The 20,354-nt window shown below is 30.5% G+C and overlaps 1 protein-coding gene across 1 annotated transcript; it reads left to right on the top strand.

The window, feature by feature from the left end:
* Positions 1 to 7,109: 7,109 nt before the first annotated feature.
* LOC129875250 (protein trichome birefringence-like 19) lies at positions 7,110 to 11,444 on the top strand. The gene is made up of 2 exons (XM_055950702.1): positions 7,110 to 7,643; positions 10,467 to 11,444. Exons 1-2 carry the CDS (start codon positions 7,161 to 7,163, stop codon positions 11,265 to 11,267), a joined length of 1,284 nt encoding a protein of 427 aa, XP_055806677.1. The 5' UTR covers positions 7,110 to 7,160; the 3' UTR covers positions 11,268 to 11,444.
* Positions 11,445 to 20,354: the final 8,910 nt, after the last annotated feature.

Here is a 20,354-nt window from a genome sequence, read left to right as displayed (position 1 = left end):
ATCAAAAGTGACTAAAATTTAGAAGTGGATTGTGCTTTTTTCCTTTCTTTCTTTGTACTTCCAATGGATTTCTCGCTGCTTCTGTTATTGCTCTCAATTTTTATGGGTGTTTGTGTTCATGAAGTTTCTACTATGTTATTTTTTTCAAAATGAAAAAACTAACTACTACTACTCGCATTACAGTAGGTACTCATAGAGAAAAATGTATTAGCAAGTATATTGGTGTGCTTGAAGATATTAAACAGTTACTATTATATCCACAAGATGTGAAAAAAAATAAACTCAATTGGTAAACACAATATTCTTATATTCAAAAGATGTGGAAAAAATAAAGTCATATATATATATGTGTTTAATAGGCATATATTCCAATAACAATGGTTGGCCAATATTGCCAGTATGTTTAATAGGCATATATGTTCTTTCCTTTCAGCTTTATTATAAAAGGTAGTTTAATAGGCATATTGTTATGGCCCGCCACTTGATCTTGAAGAAGGTAGAAGAATTTAGAGTCTTGGATAGGTTAGTAGAAGACTCTAGATTCTTATAGAAGCTTGTAGAGAAGTCTTGAAAGACTTGGAATTCTCTAAAGTGTGTACAGAATTCTAGAGAGGGACTTCTTTGTAAATATGAAGGAATTTGTATAGCAATTTCTATTTACACTTGAGCCCCTTAGGAATAGTATAAATAGAAGGGACATTCATTTGTAGAAATCCATCAAGCAATCAAGTATTCTTCCAAGCAATACAAAAGCCTTATTCATAAAAACTCTCTTGTGTTTCTTACAATCTAGCATTGCCTTAGCGATCTAGTCTTAAAGGCTTACTTGAGCTTACAAGATCATGAAAGATTCATGAGTAAGTTGTCAAGTGCCGCACGGAGGTCTTAGTCTAAGTCTAAGTCCGTGACAATATATTCTAAAATTTTCATGTCTAAAATGCCTGAAAAAGACAAGATAAATCTATAAGATAAAAATTATATGGCTTTGAATTTCTTTAGAACATTATTGCCTTTTGGGGAAAGAGGCTTACGAAGAACGATTACTGAAAAGGAGGCGAATATTTGATATTTGTTTTTCCTTGTTAATATTTGGTAAAAGAAATGAGTTAATTGGTGAAAAATTATCTCACTCATTTGAGTTGAGAGGAAGTAGAAGTATAAAAAAGAGCTTGTGGGGTGTGAATTATATAACCTTAAGATATTTGTTAGATTTAAAATAAAAATTAAAGTGAACAAAATATTACGGTTAGAAACCACTGCAAATTAACCAAATTTAAATGCAAATTCTAAATGCAATTAATAAAAAAAATTACAATTAATTGTAATCTCCTCATCTACAAGTGAATCTATTTGATTTTTGTTGACAGTTGCTTTTCCATTTGATCATTGTTATCCTTCTAATTGCTCTACTAGAATCTCATATTGTAGTGATTTATATTTATGGTTCAATCTTGAAATTGGCAAGTGACTTGTGAAAGGTGAGGAGTTCAGTTTTTAAGACTTCTCCAGCAACTATGTTGTGCTCAACTATTAGGATCAACAATGTCTAGATGATCTATTATTCTAAGGTAGCTTTTGTTTTGATTTTTACGTAGACAAGAGCGTAAACATTGTGAAATTTGAGGCTTTAGTCACATCAAAATTTTTAGATATCTTATATATTGTGTGAATACATAGAGCACGATCAAGTTCGTCAAATCGTATGTATTTCTTCTACTTATTATTTTATAAGTTTTAGGGAGTTCATTATTTATAACATGAGGTTACCACAATTTGATGCAAGAAAAAGAAAAAGAGAAGGTAGATTGAGTTTTATCGTTATTTTCTTCTCTTTTGGTGGTTATTTTCTTCTATATGAATAATTGAGAGTATGGCTCTAAATTGGATATTCAGGTGATTTAATTCCTTCTCTAAGTTATTGGCCTTTTTGTATTAAACTTGATTAGTGGCTTGAAAAATGTATAGCATTGTGTATTATTTAACTTATTTGATTTATGCTTATGCAGTGAAATTTAGCTTTCACACGAGGATCTATGTAATACTCTAAATGACTGCTCACAAATATTATATATGTTAAATTGCGTTTACACAATATTTCATTTGTGTTTTTCTTCAACATTGCAAAATATGAATTATTTGTTTCACTTTGGTAAGTTTCACTCCATAATGGAAACTTCATAATGAATGCGTGAGATTTTTGACCAGTGTTAGCCCATGCTCATAGTATTGTGAACTTGCAGATTTTAGCTATGGGATCTTTTATAGTTATTGCCAATTTTCATCAAATATATATGCACTTTAAGAGATGTACAAATATTTTGCAGGATTTTTGTAGAATTATTAAACCTTAGCTTCAATTGTTGATGAGTTTAATCCATTGATAACTTCACATAGGCAAAATATGTGGTGCATGTGAATGTTTTAGTGTATGGTTAAGCCAACTATGTTGTCAATGATTAATAACTTCCATAGATATATATATTTTAAACTTTCAAGTTTTCCTTTTCAAAAGATTGCAAAGTTTCCCCATAAAGAAGATAGGAAATAATAGCTTATCAAATTTGGTGATTTCTTGGCACAGATGATTTTCAATTTTTTTTTGGATAGATTAATCCCTGTTCGTAGCAGTTAAAAATTTAAAAACTTGAGTTATGAATACTTAAATGAAGGTCAAAGGAATATCAATTAAAAGAATATCGAAATGAAGGGAAATGGCTACGTCTCTATTTATAATAGATTCATTTTATTGATCTGAAAGATATAATTTTGCCTAAACAAATTTAGATGACTATTATAGTTTGACTCTTACATTAATTTAAAAGGCATATCTAATTTGGTTCGTAACAATCTTTCATTGTCTAATTATAGGAAGTCTCTTCCCTGTTTTTGTGACTTTTGTTTGATGAAGAAAAGAAGTTTTTGGATTGTCACTCGGTAAGTTTGTTCAATAGCAAGAATGAAGTAAATCAGTTATTCAGCTTTTTGTTTACCTCAGTATCCTTACTCTTCAGGTGACGTGATATACCACTTTCTTATGTAATATGCCACTTTCTTATGAGTTTTCCTTCCATCAACAATTGCCTCAACTTTGCAGGATTACTAATGCAGCACATTTTTGTCAGAAACCTCAACAGCTCCCTATGCCATGGCCTTTTGAAATGCAGAAGGATGGATACTAAAATTAGAACTCTGACTAAGCACTTTACGTCTACTAAATTGTGGGTATATAACAATGGTTACAAATGGCTTAAGAAGACACCATACTTGTGTCTGTTATACATATTATGGATATTTCTAATAATATAATATTATCCATATTTTAAAGTAATCTTGCATTATTAATATTTTCAAGTGGAATTGTTTAGTCTGAAAATAAATTGTTGAGCACGGGCCCTTGCCAATCTAGTTCAACAATATAACATGTCTTATATATTCGTGCCAACCAAGTAAAACTTATTGGTGGGAATAGAATGGAGGGAGTTACAAGTAAATTGTATTACTGTTTCTTCACTCACTGTATTTCTCTATATAAAACGGAAGGCTTTCTGTGAAGTTTTAAGCACTATAGTTCTTGAAATTTTTGATCGAAGTAAGCCATTATTTAAATCAATTTATTAAAATAGTATATTTTTTTTTAAAAATTTTACAAAACTAGTATAAACGTACTTGACAATAATGTTTTAGATATTATTTTATTCAAAAAAATCAATGGCAAAAAGACAAATGCCTTACGGAGGAAACAAACATAAAACGTTATTGTCAAATACGTTTTATTAATTCGTTACTCACACACATGTTTTAGGGGTAAAACATTACTGACAGTAACAATTCTTTAATAACACATGAATAGTTTAAGTCTTAAAAGCCGATTTGCTTTGAAAATAGAGTAAACGTTACTGTCAAATACGTTTTATTACTTCGTTACCCACAGACACGTTTTAAGGGTAAAACGTTACTAACAGTAATGACTTTTTAATAATACAAGAATAATTTAACTCTTAAAAGCCGACTTACTTTGCAAACAGAGTAATTTGTAGCTAAAAAAGAGCTCTTGTTGGCCTTGCCTTCTTCCTATTTACAATAATCCTAGACGTCCTGAAATTTGGGAGGCCTGATATTGACTTCTTGAAATGGAAGTGGAAACCAGATGCATGTAAGCTACCAATATTTGATGCACATCAATTTCTTCAACTTGTTAAGGGGAAATCACTAGCCTTTGTTGGAGATTCTGGTGCAAGAAATCAATATGCACTCATTAATATGCCTATTGTCTAAGGTAACTTCTCATTTATCCTTCAAGTTTGTCGTGTTTTTCTTTTACACGCGTTTAGAAAAAAATTACTACTAATTATGAGGGAGTTTTTGACTAATGTACTTTTATTTATGTCTTAAGGCTCTTTTTATTGAATATTTACTTTGTTTAATCGAAAAATTAATTATTTTTTAAAACTTCTAAAATAAAAAAAATTAAGACAACTACTTTTAATAATTATGACAAATAATTTTGAGACAAAGGGGCACAGTTGACTAGATCTAACTCATGCACTTTCTTTCTTGTTTCAAGTTTACATTTAAACAAGCTATAACTATATAGTAGTATCTATTGCCGTAGAGGGCAAATCGATAAACCGCACCAAATCAACAAACCAAATCAAATGGGAAAAAAAACCCGACTAGTGGTTTGGTTTGACTTGGTTTGGTGTTTGAAAAAAAAACCTGACCATTATAGGGTTGGTTTGGTTTTAACTAAAAAAAGTCAAACCGAACCCAAACCGACCCGATTATAGATATACTACTTTTAAATTATGTTATACATAAAAATATTTATAAATTACATTTTAATAAATATTTTTTAAAATTTTTTCATAATTTTTGTTTTTTTTCTTACATTTAGATTTGGACTTGAGAAGCCTATCTAAATAATATACAAAAAAGTCCATCTTATAAAGTTATACTATAAAGTTAAAACTTCAAACAGTGTTCTGCCTCCATCTTATATGTTGATATTTTGTACTAGAACTCTTTTTAAGAAGCACTGCTCTGTGCTTTTTATTAGATACTATGAAAAATCTGAGAAACCCAAAAAAACTCGAAAAAACCGAAAAAACCCTAAAACCCGAGAAAAATTGATATCGAAAAACTCGACTTTTATTGGTTTGGTTTATAGATTTAATAACCCAACAAAAATGGTTTGATTTGGTTTGTAAAAAATCTGAACTAATCCGGTACATGTACACCCCTAGTAGTATCTATGTGAACCTATCTTAGCCTAGCATTAATTGTCACCTTCTAATTATTTTCCACTTTTGATTTGAATTTTAAAAATATTTTTTCAGCCTCTTTAAATTTAAGAAGATATATTTGAAAATTTTTCAATAGTGTAATACTTTTTTCCACTTTTGCTAATAGTGTTCCTGAAATATGCTAAGTCTCAATTGTTGTTTAATTAATTATGTCTCTTTAATAGTACTAATAGATTTGAAAGATTTCTTTGACATATTTTGCTTCTATACACAGGAGACTTAGAAAAATTATTAAATTTTATTGCACGGGTTAATTTCAATTTTTAAAGTTTTTTAATAAAAGTAATATAAACATGAGCTAGTCTACCATGTATGACAGAAATTAATTAACAGTTGCATAATGTTCAGTACAAATAAACATCCATTAAGAATTCTTTCCCAACAAAATCTTTTCCATGAGAAATAATTACTCACCAGTTTCAAAACTAAATTTAAGGTCTATTTTGTAAAACTAAATTTAAGGTCTATTTTGTTGAGAAGTGTTCCAAAAATTAAAGACGCTAATTTTTTTCCCCCGAAAATTAACTTAAGCAGAGTCTTTTATGTACCCATAACTCCAGCACATTCGATGTCTCGAAGGGCATATGTCCTGCTCCCAATCAACTTTGTTTGTCATCAGGTTCTCCTTAACTAATATAACAATAATTACTTCATTACCTTCTACACGATGAGCTTGGACATCACTCCGTATTTCTCTTTAATGGCACTAAACAATCTTGTGATCAAGTTTTCCGGAGATGAGACAAGGTCTCTTTAATTTGACATTAATTATGTCACATAAATGTTTTAGAACACGAAGAGTCTTCAATCATAACATGGAGTAATAGTCAAGACTATTAACAGTGATGTATATCTAGTATAATTGCTCAGACAATTATGTTCGAAAGACGTGCATATAGTGTCATCACATTAGAAATTTAATAATTGTTGTATAGATTATTATGTACACGATATGGTTACCACGTACTACAATATACCACATATATGTACAATAAATTATTAGCACTATGCCCACTCCACAATGCTAATTATTTCTTCTTCCTCTCATCCTCAGCTTGACTTTCCACATTTGCTTGCTTGGACTAATAAGGACATTTTCGATATTTTAGAGTTCATAAAAAATTCTTGTGGACTCTTATTTATGTTTTGTACTTCTTCCGTTTATTGTTATTTGCTTTTTTTAAGAAAAATTTGAAGATGTTAGTAGCAGGAAATGCTAACGTATTAAATAGCCAACAACTGAAGTTAATTATTTAATTTACTTTTAGTTTAAATTTGAGTGCATTTACGAAATATGAATACGTTAAGCTTTATCTATTTTTAAGTTTAGGTGAATTAAGTATATACGATGATTTGACTAATTAATTAACTCACGTAACTCTGATCATAATCTCCTGCCAGATTAGATAAACTATATTTATTCTTTGTAATGACAGATATTAATCATGTACGTACGGTGATTTGACTAATTAAATTAAGTATATTGAATATAATTCACAATAGTTAACATACAATTATTGCAGTCCCATAATTTTTCTCCCCTTAATAATTAATTACATATGAGGGTGGTTATGGATTAGACGTGTACAGAAATTGATAAAATCAGAGTCACCAATTAATTTGAATTAAGGAATGGGTCACTAACTTTTCTTTTTAAACTTATAATAATAACTAATTATTGCAAGATAAAGACATAACGTCGATTCAAAAGTTGCATAATTGTAAAGATTTTGGAGTTAGTCCAACTAAAACCTTATAATTAGTGATTAGCACGTTTATTGTATCACATATAAGTTCCAACAATTGTAAATTTTTTCCTCCTTCCTCTCTCATAATCCCATTTCTGATTTTTAAACTATGGAGCTTCTTCCCTTTTGGAGAAACTCCAGTATAGCTCAGAGAACTCCAAGAATATTAATACCTGTTTCTTTAACATTAATCATTCTTGGTCTTATTCCTCTCTACCATCCTTTTTATAGGTACCCTGCGAATTTAATCGTAGACCATTCTTCTACTAAAAGTAAGGACCAAAAGATAAAGATTACGGAACAGGATGATGAAGACACATGTGATGTATTTATTGGAGAATGGGTTCGTAATCCGGACGCTCCATATTACACGAACACAACATGTTGGGCGATCCACGAGCACCAAAATTGCATGAAATATGGTAGGCCGGATACTGAATTCTTGAAATGGAAGTGGAAGCCTAAAGGGTGCGATCTGCCAATTTTCAACCCCTATCAGTTTTTGGATATGATGAGAAACAAATCTATGGCATTTATTGGAGATTCAGTCGGAAGAAATCAAATGCAGTCTTTAATTTGCCTCTTGTCACGGGTAAGATGTCTCTAATTTTCTTTCATTTACATCGAAAACAATCCATTTATCTTCACAATTTAAGGATGAAAGTTGTGTTTCTTTAGTATGTTGTTGTCCTTAATTTGCTAGTACCTACAAAATTTCAGGTTTTGATTACATGAACTTCTTTTTTTCCCTTCTCGGCCGTCCTCTTTTTATTTTTTCCTTCCGGTTAATAGTATTTTTAATTCTTTAATTATTGATAAATTATAATTTTAGTAACTGTGATATATAACTAAGTATTTTGATTTTTAATTGATTAAAATGAGCATATTAAGTCCTTTTTCTGTGATTATTTACAGGTTTACTATGACTATTCATTGCTTCACCATTTAATTATTTATGTATTATGTTAAGTTTGTGGTTATTTTATATTTGACGATATTATAATTTTAAGAGTAATCCAGATATGACATATTTTTTATGTAAAAAATGAAAAGCATACATTTTAATTAATCTAAACTTAAATACATAGATAGAATCCCTTTTTCTTTTTAATTTCAGTTAGCTTGTGGTGGACGAACGTTTAGGTGAAATTATACTCAAGCCTCATTAATGCAGCAAGACTTTTTTGCGTGTGCTTTTTAGTCATGTCGGGTATTCGAAACTTAATGTTTCATCAATCCAATCCATGTCGGATAGGTTCATTAAAATGAATAAAGTGCTTCTATCGGAAGTTCTATTTTTCGAGGATTAAAACATGATTATTTTTTTTATTTGTTTGTTTTTGCAATGAAAAATAATATTTGAAAATGGACATTAGGGTATGTTTCATTCTGAAATTTGAAAAAAATAGTTTTTGTTTAAAAGTAAAAAATAATATTTGAAAATTTTAAAGTTCTACTCTGAAGAAAGGTGAAAGAAATTTGATAACCAAAAGCCTGAACAAGTAAATGTTAGGAATAGAGTACTCCCTCTATTTCATGTTACTTGGTCTTTACATAAAAAATAGACATTTTATTTTAGAATACTGTGGTCCAATTTAGAAATTTAAGAGAGTTTTATTATATATTTTCTTTTCTATCACTAGTATTAAATATAACTATATAAAGTAATAATAGTCAAATTTATAAATTTCAAATCATTACTATTAAGATTAATTTAGTAAAATACATTCCTAATAAAAAATATAAATTGTGTCAAATTAGCATTGATCAAATAATATAAAATAAAAATAAATTATATAAAGAAGATTGTTACTATAAAATAAAATAAGTAGGAGCGTGGGGGTGTTGGAATAATTGAAATGCCGATATATATTAGCTGTGCGTTTGTGACATGATACTGTAGGCCGTCACAGTAGATTCAATCAAACTTCTCATTTTCTCCAAAGGGTGGTTATTAAATTATAGTGTCACTCAATTTATTATTTGGTTGTCAAGTTTGAAATAACTTATCTTAGTATCGGGATAAGTTATTATTTTTTTTTGAAAAAAAGGCAGTCTGGTGTATTAAAGCTCCTGCTATGCATGGAGTTCGGGAAAGGACCTGACCACAAGGGTCTATTGTACGCAGCCTTAACTTGCATTTCTGCCAGATGCTGTTTCCAAAGCTTGAACCCGTGATCTTTTGGTCACATAGCAACGACTTTACCAGTTACTCCAATGCTCTCCTTCACTATTTTTCTTGAGTGGTATAGTAATTTCGAAATAACTTATTTCGGGATAAAGTAGGTAAATGATAAAAATATCCTTTTAAATCCTTTTTATACATTATTTTTTATATTTATAAAGGGTATTTTTGTAAACAAATAATTTATTCTTAAAATTTATATAATGTATATTATTTTGAATGCAACAAATCTAACACTTAATAAAAAATAATTTATTACAATTAATTCTATCATAATTAATCTCATTATAACTTATTTTGATATAACTAATTCATCATAATTTGTATTCAAATCAAACGAAACATAAGAATCAAAGGCCACTATCATGAATAATGTATACTTTTGCAATCATTTTGCAACTTTTAAATAACAAAATGAACTACTTTAATTGGAAGCATATAGAATGCCAGCATATATAATTTGTCGTATTATATCTTATATAATATACAGTCGTATTTTATTTGTTCAAAATAGGCTTGGCTTTATCTCTTAAAAAGATACACTACTACTCAAATAATGTCACATTATGACAACTTGTTAGAGAATCCTATCCTCGAGACCGTCGGTTCCTCTTTCTTCATCAAGAAATATTGTGAAAGAAAAATATAATTGTTCCTTTCTATATCTCTTTAATTATAATAAATTTAGGTACATGCTAATTTTTTTTAAAAAATCGTTTTTCACAATAGGTAGTGCATGCTAATTTAATGACATATATACTCATAAATTTTAAAATACTAAACTCGAATTACACAATAAGATAGAAAAGTTCTTTAATTTTAAAATACTAAACTCGAATTACACAATAAGATAGAGAAGTTATCTTTTCTCCTTGAAGGTTGTGAATTGTTACAGTTGATTAGTGTGCTATAAAAATTCATTTATTTACACATAATGTGTGCGAATATTTTTAAGATACGAGGAAAAAAAATACAGAATTAACTCAAAATAAATGATATAAATATTTAGAGTGTGTCTTGATTACAAATTAAAGAAATTAGACGTGGCTAAAAGATGGACAATACCATACTAGGTTAAGAGTTGTCTTTAAATTGATCAAGCCGATAAAATAACATACGACAAGTGCTTAAATATTGTGCGTTTCAACAAAAAGAAATATGATGAAAAATTAACTAGTAAATCATCACTAATTCATTTTCTTTTCTTTTTCTGTTTGGTTTAATTTACAGGTGGAATATCCAATTGATATTTCTTATGACACAGATCAAAATTTCAAAAGATGGAAATACACAACATATAATTTCACCCTAGAAGCATATTGGTCACCATTTTTGGTCACAGTTAGAGAATCAGATCCTGATGGTCCTAGCCACACAGGACTTTTCAATCTTTATCTTGATGAACCTGATCCAAAATGGACTACCCAAATTGAACAATTCAATTATTTGATCCTCAATTCTGCCCATTGGTTCACAAGGTGCAGTGTCTACTACGAAAAAAATCAAATAATTGGGTGTCATTACTGTGGACTACCAAATGTTACTGATCTCCCAATAAATTATGGCCATCAAAAAGCACTTAAAACAACACTAAAAGCCATAAATAGTTTAGAAAATTTTAAAGGTGTTACTTTTGTTAGGACAATTGCACCTTCTCATTTTGAAGGTGGTGAATGGAATAAAGGTGGAAATTGTGTAAGAAAAAGTCCATATAGAAGCAATGAGACAACATTGGATGGTACAAGTTTGGAATTTTATAGGACACAAGTTGAAGAATTTAAGGTTGCAACTGAGGAAGGGAAGAAAAAGGGTAAAAGGTTCAGATTATTGGACATGACACAAGCAATGTTGTTGAGACCAGATGGCCATCCTAGTAGATATGGACATTGGCCAAATGCTAGTGTGGTTTTGTATAATGATTGTGTGCATTGGTGTTTGCCTGGTCCTATTGATTCTTGGAGTGATTTCTTGCTTCATATGTTGAAGTTGGAAGGAAGGAGAGCCCTTGAAGAAAATCTTCAATTGAAATAAGGTGCCAAAAAAAGGAAGGGGGTAACCTGATTTTTTATTTGTTTAATTATTTTATTTAGTTGTTGATTTGATTTGATTTGATTTAAAGAAGAATAGTGTTGCTTGACATGGATATAATAGTTACTTTTTGAGTTTCATTTTAAAAACTTTAGAATCTTCGTAATGGAAGAAACGTTTGATGATAAGCTTATGCTTGTTGGGAAAGATCATCATAAATAATTAAAGTATATTTTTTAATTCAAAGTTAAAGTTGAAATTGTTTTCAATTGTACTCTTAACATTTAAAAAGTATGCATAAAAAAATCAATCTACCTTCATTAAATATGATTAACTTTAATAAATTATATCTTGTATTTTTTTAATCAACGTGACAAAAGTTAAACTACAACGAAAATGGGATATAGGGAGTATAATTATTGACTTAAAAAATTAGTGTGTAGAGTGTACTTTCTGTTAGGGGTACTGTTCACGAATTGGTTTGAAAAAATAAACCAAGCCGATTTAAATAAATTGATATTTGGTTTGGTTTGATTTTTAATTTAAAAATCATTAATTTTAGTTTGGCTTTTATTCTATTAAATTTTTTTTAAAAATAATTGAATTAAATCAACAAATTATATACACAAAATAATAAGATATTCATTTTCATGAATAATTATAACTATTTCATAACCTTTAATCATTATTTAAATTTTAATCTACTTATGTCACATAATTATTTGGGTAACTTATACAAATCCCACTAGTTTAGGGCTTAATTACATGTCTTCCCATGAGTTTTTGAAATTATTATTTATGTCAGATTTTGGTCCCTAGATACATGTATTTCGGATACATGGGTCAAAATTAGGTGTAATTTATTTCAGATTCACTGTATCCAAGTGGATCCGCATGTATCTGAGATACATAGACTCTCTCGTTCGCCTCTCTCCCTTTTCTCGCCCGCCTCTCCCCCTATGTATCTTTATTTCAGAATGTATCTTAAATGTATCTGGTATCTCATATACATGTGTGTAGTGTGATTCACACGTATTTGAGATACACCTTATTTCTCTTCTCACTCGCTCGCCTCTCTCCCTATGTATTTGTATTTCAGAGTGTATCTGATATCAAAAATACATGTATCTAGGTGTATAAAAATTATATGTATTTGTTAATAATTAGGGAGATAATATGTAATTATTTTAAATTATAGGGAAAATTAGTAAATATGATAGAAATGAGATTAGGTAATTTTGTTAAAGCTCCTATTTTGAAAAATATGTTCAAGCCCTACACTCTAAAGTTAAATACCTAACCCTACCTATCTCACATTCTCACTTTTAATCTTAATTTGGAGGGCAATTAATGGTATGATTGGCTGGCTAGCTTTAGAGCCTTTTTGGCTTAGTTTATCTTAAATAATTTATAAGCTAAAAATAATTCATAAGCCCCAAAAAATAAGTTGGAATAGCCCAACTTATTATTTTTGGGGGTTGTAAGCTACTTTCACCTTATAGGCTTTTTTAGACAGGGAAATTTACATAAATATACTAATTAAGAAAACTAAGTTGGAATAACCCAGCTTATTAGTTTTTTGGGGCTTGTAAATTATTTTCAGCTTATAAGCTATTTTAGATAGAAAACTTACATAGATATGTTATAAAAAAGGGCAGTTTGGTGCACTAAACCTCTCGCTATGCGTAGAGTCTGGGAAAATATTAAGAAAATATTTATCATTTATAGCAATAACTTTTTTTACTGGCACTTATAATATATTTATAATACAGTTTTAATACATATTACCGAGAATAATTCATAAAACACATATAACACAAGTTTTATTATGGAAAATACATTTATCAGACACTTTAATTCACTTATAATAAATTGTGTCAATTTCTTACCAAATAAGCATAATATATTTTTTTAAAATTATAATACATTTATATTGCATGCATAATTCACTTTTAATACCTAGCAGATTTATTATAGTATTGGTATAAATGGTAATAAATAAAAAATATCACTAAAATCAATAATTATTTATTAAAAGTGTTCACCCAAGTATTTTTTTCTTTTAGATAAGCTAAATCAAATAGACTTAATTATTTTTTGGGGCTTATTATAAGAACAAAATGGTTTTAAGTTGGTCAGTCAAACATTTAAAAATGTTTTCAACAACTTATAAGTCAATCCAAAAGGGGCTCTTAGTGTTATACCCAGAAATTACAAAAATATCCCTACTGGATAGCGCACTCGCATAACGCGTCATTCCTAATTTTTTTTGGCTAATTTGAGGCAGGAATATCGATCAGGGAAAAAAATCGTGTGGAAAAGTGGTCTCGATTGATTTTTATGCCACCCAAATCAAAAGATAATTTTTTGGGGCAAGAACAGCCTAATCAGAAGAGTGCACAATAGGTCCGCGACGCGTACCTGCCCCCACCTAGTTCATTTTCTCACTTTCTTCATAAAACGCATTTGGCAAGTGCGTTTTGTGTTGCGCGACTTTTGTACATAAATCGCATTCAACGAATGCAATTTGTGTGTATTTTTTTCTTACATTTTTCAGTTTCAGTGAAGGTCATTCCAATCTTTTCTCCACCTTTCCCAAACATAACCTAGGTCATTTTGGGACTAAATTTAACCCTTTATCAATATCCAAGGGAGTTTTCTTCTCATTCACCCTTAGAAACTTTTGAGAGCTAGGAGTAGAGTGGAGGAGAAGAGCTAGGGTTCTTGAATTTCAAGCGAAGTCTTCAATTTTGAGTAGATAATTGTCGTTTCAGGTATGTAAGGCTAATCATAGCATTGAATTGAGTTCATCCACGCGCCTTACATCTAAATTCTATCGTCAAACAGTTGAGTTGAGTTTTAGCCATAGTTTCTTGAGTTCTTGAATAATTTATAATCCCCATTGAGTTTTGTATATAAATTTCATTCTGTTTTTGTATATACTACAATATTTCTTGATGAGTTTCTTGAGTTTAGTCTTGTTAAGAGTATGGATTCATGTTTGCATTCACATGAACCCTAAGAGAGCTTTTATTTTGTTATTTTTGGCATTGATGAAGTTTTTAAAGAATGATTTGTGAACGTGTTTGCATTAATTATTTTATGCACAATTTTGAATTTAAAGAATGATTATTTTCATCTTTGATTGATAAAGAATTTGAGCATGAGTTGAGTTTGAGAAGTCTCTAAATTATTATTTTGGGCATGAGTATTTTGAGCATAAATGAGTTGATCATTATTTTATTAGACAACCATTTTGTGATTGAATTAATAAGTTAAATTATACTTTTATTTTAAATGCATTGTTTTAGTTGAGATGAGTTGAGTTTTGAGCTAAGTCCAAAAGAGTCTAAATGATTTATTTTGAGTATTTTCTTACTTGATGTATATGAGAATAATACAATATTTTGAGAGTATATTGAGCAACGATATGAGGTGAGCCCATAAACTAAGAAGTCAGCTTAGGATAGGACCGTAACCGTTAATTCGGGAGACTCCCAACTAGTCCCAAAACGGTGGACTTTGAGAAATTTTGGATTCAATGAGTTTGAGCGTCCTTTACCCTGACAAGGTATTGGATGGCTGCGACAACGACAGTTCTTAAGTGTTGTATCATCACTAGCTCATAAGTGATGGTTGTCGGTTAGAAAAATTCTTCAAGAGTAAAATATTATATTTTTATACATTGAGTTGCATCTCTTATTGCATATTATTTAAAGAATTATACTATTTTAGTTCATGATTTATTGAGTTGAGTTGCATGAGGTCAGCTTTTTACATACTCTACATTTGATGTACTGACTCCATTTGGCCTGCATTGTTTTATGATGCAGACATAAGTATTAAAGATCATCAACAAATGTATTATTAAGGATCTACTTCTCCAATTTTGGTGAGACCTCTTTACATTCGGAGGAGCTCCTTTCTTTTCAGTCATTCTTTTATTATATATTAGTTCTTTGAGGTAGCCCTGGACTTGTCTCAACAGCTTTTTATGAGTCTGTTAGAGACTTTATAGACATAGTAGAGTTGAATAAAAGGATTCTTTTAGAGTCTATTTTTAAATCATAATTTTATTATTGAGTTTATGACATTGAGTTACATTATACTTTGAGTATTTTTAAACTATTATTTATTTATTAATGATGATGTTTCTAAATTGAATGAGTGATCAGACCAAGTGATTCGCTTGGGGACAACGATGGTCTCTGCGTGCGAGTCATGCATAGGGTACCCTCTCGCGACGTGACAAACTTGGTATTAGAGCACAGATTTCAAGAGTTCTAGGATATCTATGAAGTCCTGTCTAATAGAGTCTTATTTATGGGTATGTTTGTCACAACCCAAATCCGAGTGTGATGGCACTCATCTCAATCCACCGAGACAAGTCAGCCTAATATCCAACGGAAAGTAGATGCGGAAGAAAATGAAATAAATCAAAATTTAACTTAATCAAAAACACATAAAACAAACTCAAATTTCCCCAAGATTGGTTGTCATGTGTACAAACCACTAATACATTACCAAAGTACGAAAGAAAATACAGTCACAATGTATTTGTCTCTAGAATAGGATAAAAACATATTAAAGGAGTAAGAAGTATCCGCTAGATGGATGTAACAACTATCTCAACACTTGAGATGATAGCCTCGGATGTGGTATAAAATGCGAGGAGATCAAGCAGGTCTGGGCTCATAACCTACACAAGTGTAGAAGCAAGGGGTTAGTACCAAACAACACAGTACTCAGCAAGTGGATAACTAAAACTAAGCAAATCTCGATAGATATACAAGTACTCCTGACATCCCAACCGAACCTCCTCAACTACAATTTGCATAAAACTAGTCCAACTCTACACTCTACACAATAATAACAATACAGTCCACGAATATTTATCGATAGTCTAATCAAGTGAATCATATCAAGTCAAATTCAACATATACAGAGCAATAAGTGGTAAACACGAATTCACATATATCAATAAAATGCGATATAATGCAATAAAAAGATGCATGTCTGTTCTATCGGTACATATTCGCTGAATTACAGTCCGGAACTCATGGGGACATTTCTATCCATGTTACATGTCACGGAGCGTGTGGCCCATCCCCTCAATATACATATCCTGCCACAGAGCTTGTGGCCCGACTCTTTTGTTTCATAATACCTGGCACGGAGGGTATGACCCGACCCCTTTATTTTATATCATCTTCAATCTCAACACAGTATGTCAGAACCAATACAATCAATTTATGTTCATATGATTCATGATAATAATATGACAACAACAATAATTTTTCCTATCTCACATCAACATAGTCATTTCACATAATAAACTCATAATCACAACATATCAATTCCACTAATACATGTCATTAGGTCACCATTTTACACCCCTTATCTCTACCTTTAAGACCAATCATACAGTCAATAACCCAGTCCAATTCTCATTACTCCCCAGTACATATAACACGGAAATACAAGCATCTACAAGCTTAAACTGAGGTTTAGAAATTCACTTGTCTTAATTAATCAAGTAATCACTCTGGGGACTTTACCCTTCCCTTTTCGTTGGACCTCCAAATCAACGTAATCTAGTCAAATAAATAATTACAATAAGATTTTGAAACTAACAACACCCTTATTATCATATGTCTAGCGTAGATCCAAAAATTTAAGCAAATCTATAAACACGTTCCTAATCTTGATGCCACTTAACATGTCAACTCCCATATTTTTTGAATTTCAAAATTAGAGTTAAACCTCAATTCCCCCAATAACATAACTCTAATTATAATGATTTAATTATTTAATTATTTATCTCAATATATCAAAACTTGAATTATAATGATGATAATTATAAGAATGAATTAAAACATACTAGCTGAAACTAAGGTGCAAACGAGCACAACCGCAGAACGTGACCCAATCCATAACCTATATTCCTATAATAATCACTATGCAATCATCATATCACTATTAATTCATTTTTCTAATTATGCACTGCATATAACAACTACCTTATTAAACTATACGACCATGTTGGAAGGATTTCTAACTTTCAAATCACCCAACATATACCATTAATAATTATCCAATGATTACTAACATGTACGACCTAACCCAGCAACGAATACGTAGGATAAAAAAACGAGTTTAGCCAGTAACCTGAAGGAATTCGTTTCTCTTAGTTCTCGTTCTGCCGTCGAAGGTAAGTTCCCTTAGCCCTTTTTTTCCTTTTTCAAAACTCTTATGTATTAGAAGTAGTAAATAACCCTAAATTATTTTAATAATATGAGATAAGTGGTATATGGTGTTAAATAAATTACCATTTTAACCCATTAATTAAATTAGTTATTTAAAATCACCTATCAACTTATTAACCGAGGATATCGAATAGTCCAAAAATCCCAATTTAAATTTACAAAAAAGGTCTTCTTTCAAAGAAAGAAGACGCGTTCTCAAAATTACCTAACGGGTCATTACAATGTTGTGCACCACACTTATAATCAAGAGACTATAGTACATTAGGAATTATTTTACTTCTTTCATATTCTGAGTTCGTGCGATAGAGTTTAACTCTGTAAAAGTTCCTTTTAATTCATGCGTTGCTCAAATACGTCCAACTACACCTCATACTCAAGGTGGTCGAAACAGTAAAACTTAGATTCTTATTGATGAGTTACTTTCAGATAAAATATCTAGAGAGTAAATAGACGACACCAGGCTCGGGAGGATCCGATTAGTATGCTTAAGTCTATTTATTTAAAAGAGTGCACTCTTATTCAGTTGAATCGTGCATTGAACCAAAGAAAGATGTACTCCCAGACTCTCTTCCTTAAACCTTACTTCAGATGACTTTTTTTTAGGGAAGTTATGTCCCAAATTACTTAGTGTTACCACTCGAGAGAATGTGATTTGAGGTATTGTAAGCTATAATTGGTAGAATTATCCTAGAGCTAAAAAGATGGAGTAAGAGGAGTAGAAACCAAACAGTGAAAATAGTGGTTGGTTGAGGTATGTAACTAGAGTTATGTATCTATAAGGTAAGTTATGGGGTTATAAGCGAAGTCCCTATTGGTTTTGACTAAAGTATAGTGAGTATCGTCTAACTTTCATCATACGAGGTAGAGGAAGAGTTGTTAGTTAGGATGAATTAGAGTACACTCGAACCATGAAAGGAGTTTTATGTTGAGGTATCTTTGTGTTAGTAAAGGCCTAGTATATGTGGTGAACGGAAGGGAGGAGTAGTCATGAGATGATAAATCTAAGCTAGGCTTATGATTTTGAAGAGAGATTAGAGGGATATGAATATAACTAGGCAATGAGGGTTTACTGAATGGGTAAATAATACTTCGGTTATGAAAGGAGATGAGGTGATAAATTGTAATTAGACAAACAATGAGATGAGGATCAATTACTTGTCATGAGGTCTTAGTAGGAGAGTGTTTCTTAATTTCACCAACTAGTTGTAAGTTGGTATAGTATACGAGCACTGTGTGATGTGCGTGTTAGTACTAGACCCTAAGCTTGAATTTGAGATGAGTGGTGTAAAGAAAGAGGGAATAACATTATGAGTGGGATAGTGTCATTTTATGATTTGATTTAGTAAGCTTGACATGGCATATGCTAGAGTCTAGAGATAAAGATATTAACTTGCGAGGAGTGTAAAGGCTTAAAATGTATATCTGAGATAGTATAAAGTTGTATGAGGCTATAATTTTATGAGTTGCTTTGGGAGACTAGTTAGTATCCTTTAGCTACTAATGTGGAGAAGGCTGGGTGTGAGTTTTTCTTTCTATTTAGTATATATAAGAATTGGGTCAAAGGAAGTTATATACAGATAATGATGAGTCTCTTTGTCACGCTCTGAGAGGGTACCCTAGACGTAACCGGCACTCAGAAGCCATTGTTGTCTCCTAAGTGAACCACTTGGCCTGATCACATATTCGTTCATTCATTCTATCAGTAGAAGAATTAAAATAAAGGAAATATTAGGTGGACAATCCCAATCAACAATCTAACTCAAGAAAGAAAGGTCATAGGCCAATAAATCAAACTATAATATGTGTTATGAGAACAGTCTAACAAGAACAATTTAAGGAATAAAAATACTTAATCAACCCTCCACTATTTAGTCTATGAAGCCTCTATCACTATTGTCTAAATAGTGTCAATGACAGGTTCATGGCTACCAAAAATCAAAATGAAAAGACTAAACTCAAACTAAGAATAACGTAAAGGGTATCCTCTGAATGTAAGGGAGGACTCACCAATCAGTTGTAATGAGAACGAATCCTCAATGGTGCGCCTGTTGATGATCTCTAGAACCTGTCTTTGCATCATGAAATGATGCAGATCCAAATGGATGTCAATACATGAAATGTACGAGTATGTAATATGGCCGAATGAAACATGCATCAAGGTAGAATAATATCAACTCAAGTAACTCAATTAAGAGTAGGAGACTCAATCAAGATGCCATAAGTCTAAAGTAATAATACGGATTATACAGAGAACAATCATATACAATCCGATCCGATCCAGTCATATATAATCCGATCTAATCAAATCATATATAGTCTGATCCAATCAAATTATATACCATTTGATCCAATCCAATCATATCCATCCAATCCAATCAAATCAAATCATATACCATCCGATCCAATCAAATCATATACCATCCAATCCAATCATATATCGCCAACTCAACAAATAAAGTCAGAGGACTTTACTCAACAAATATGGGAATTAGTGTTGACACCCAATTTTTACCCTCAACAACGTAATTTTTACAAAAAATAATAATAATACAATAATAATAAAATATATATATAAAATTAAATAATAATAATAATAATAAAAAAAAACGAAATATACATATATGATATCATCATTTTAAATTAATTTCTCTCTCTATATATATATATATATTTATAAAATAATTCTTGAATAGAATATATTTTATTATTTATTCAAAAAAATTGTTTCAAAAGATTTTTTAAAAATAAATAGCTCTGTTAATTAGTTGGATTTTAATTAATAGACTCATATTTTAAGTTAATTTATTTAAACTGAAGTTAATTA

Source organism: Solanum dulcamara, chromosome 11, assembly GCF_947179165.1.
Source record: "Solanum dulcamara chromosome 11, daSolDulc1.2, whole genome shotgun sequence".
Taxonomy (NCBI): Eukaryota; Viridiplantae; Streptophyta; class Magnoliopsida; order Solanales; family Solanaceae; genus Solanum; species Solanum dulcamara.
Note: the sequence above shows the minus strand (reverse complement) of the source record. Positions and strands in the feature narration are given on the sequence as shown.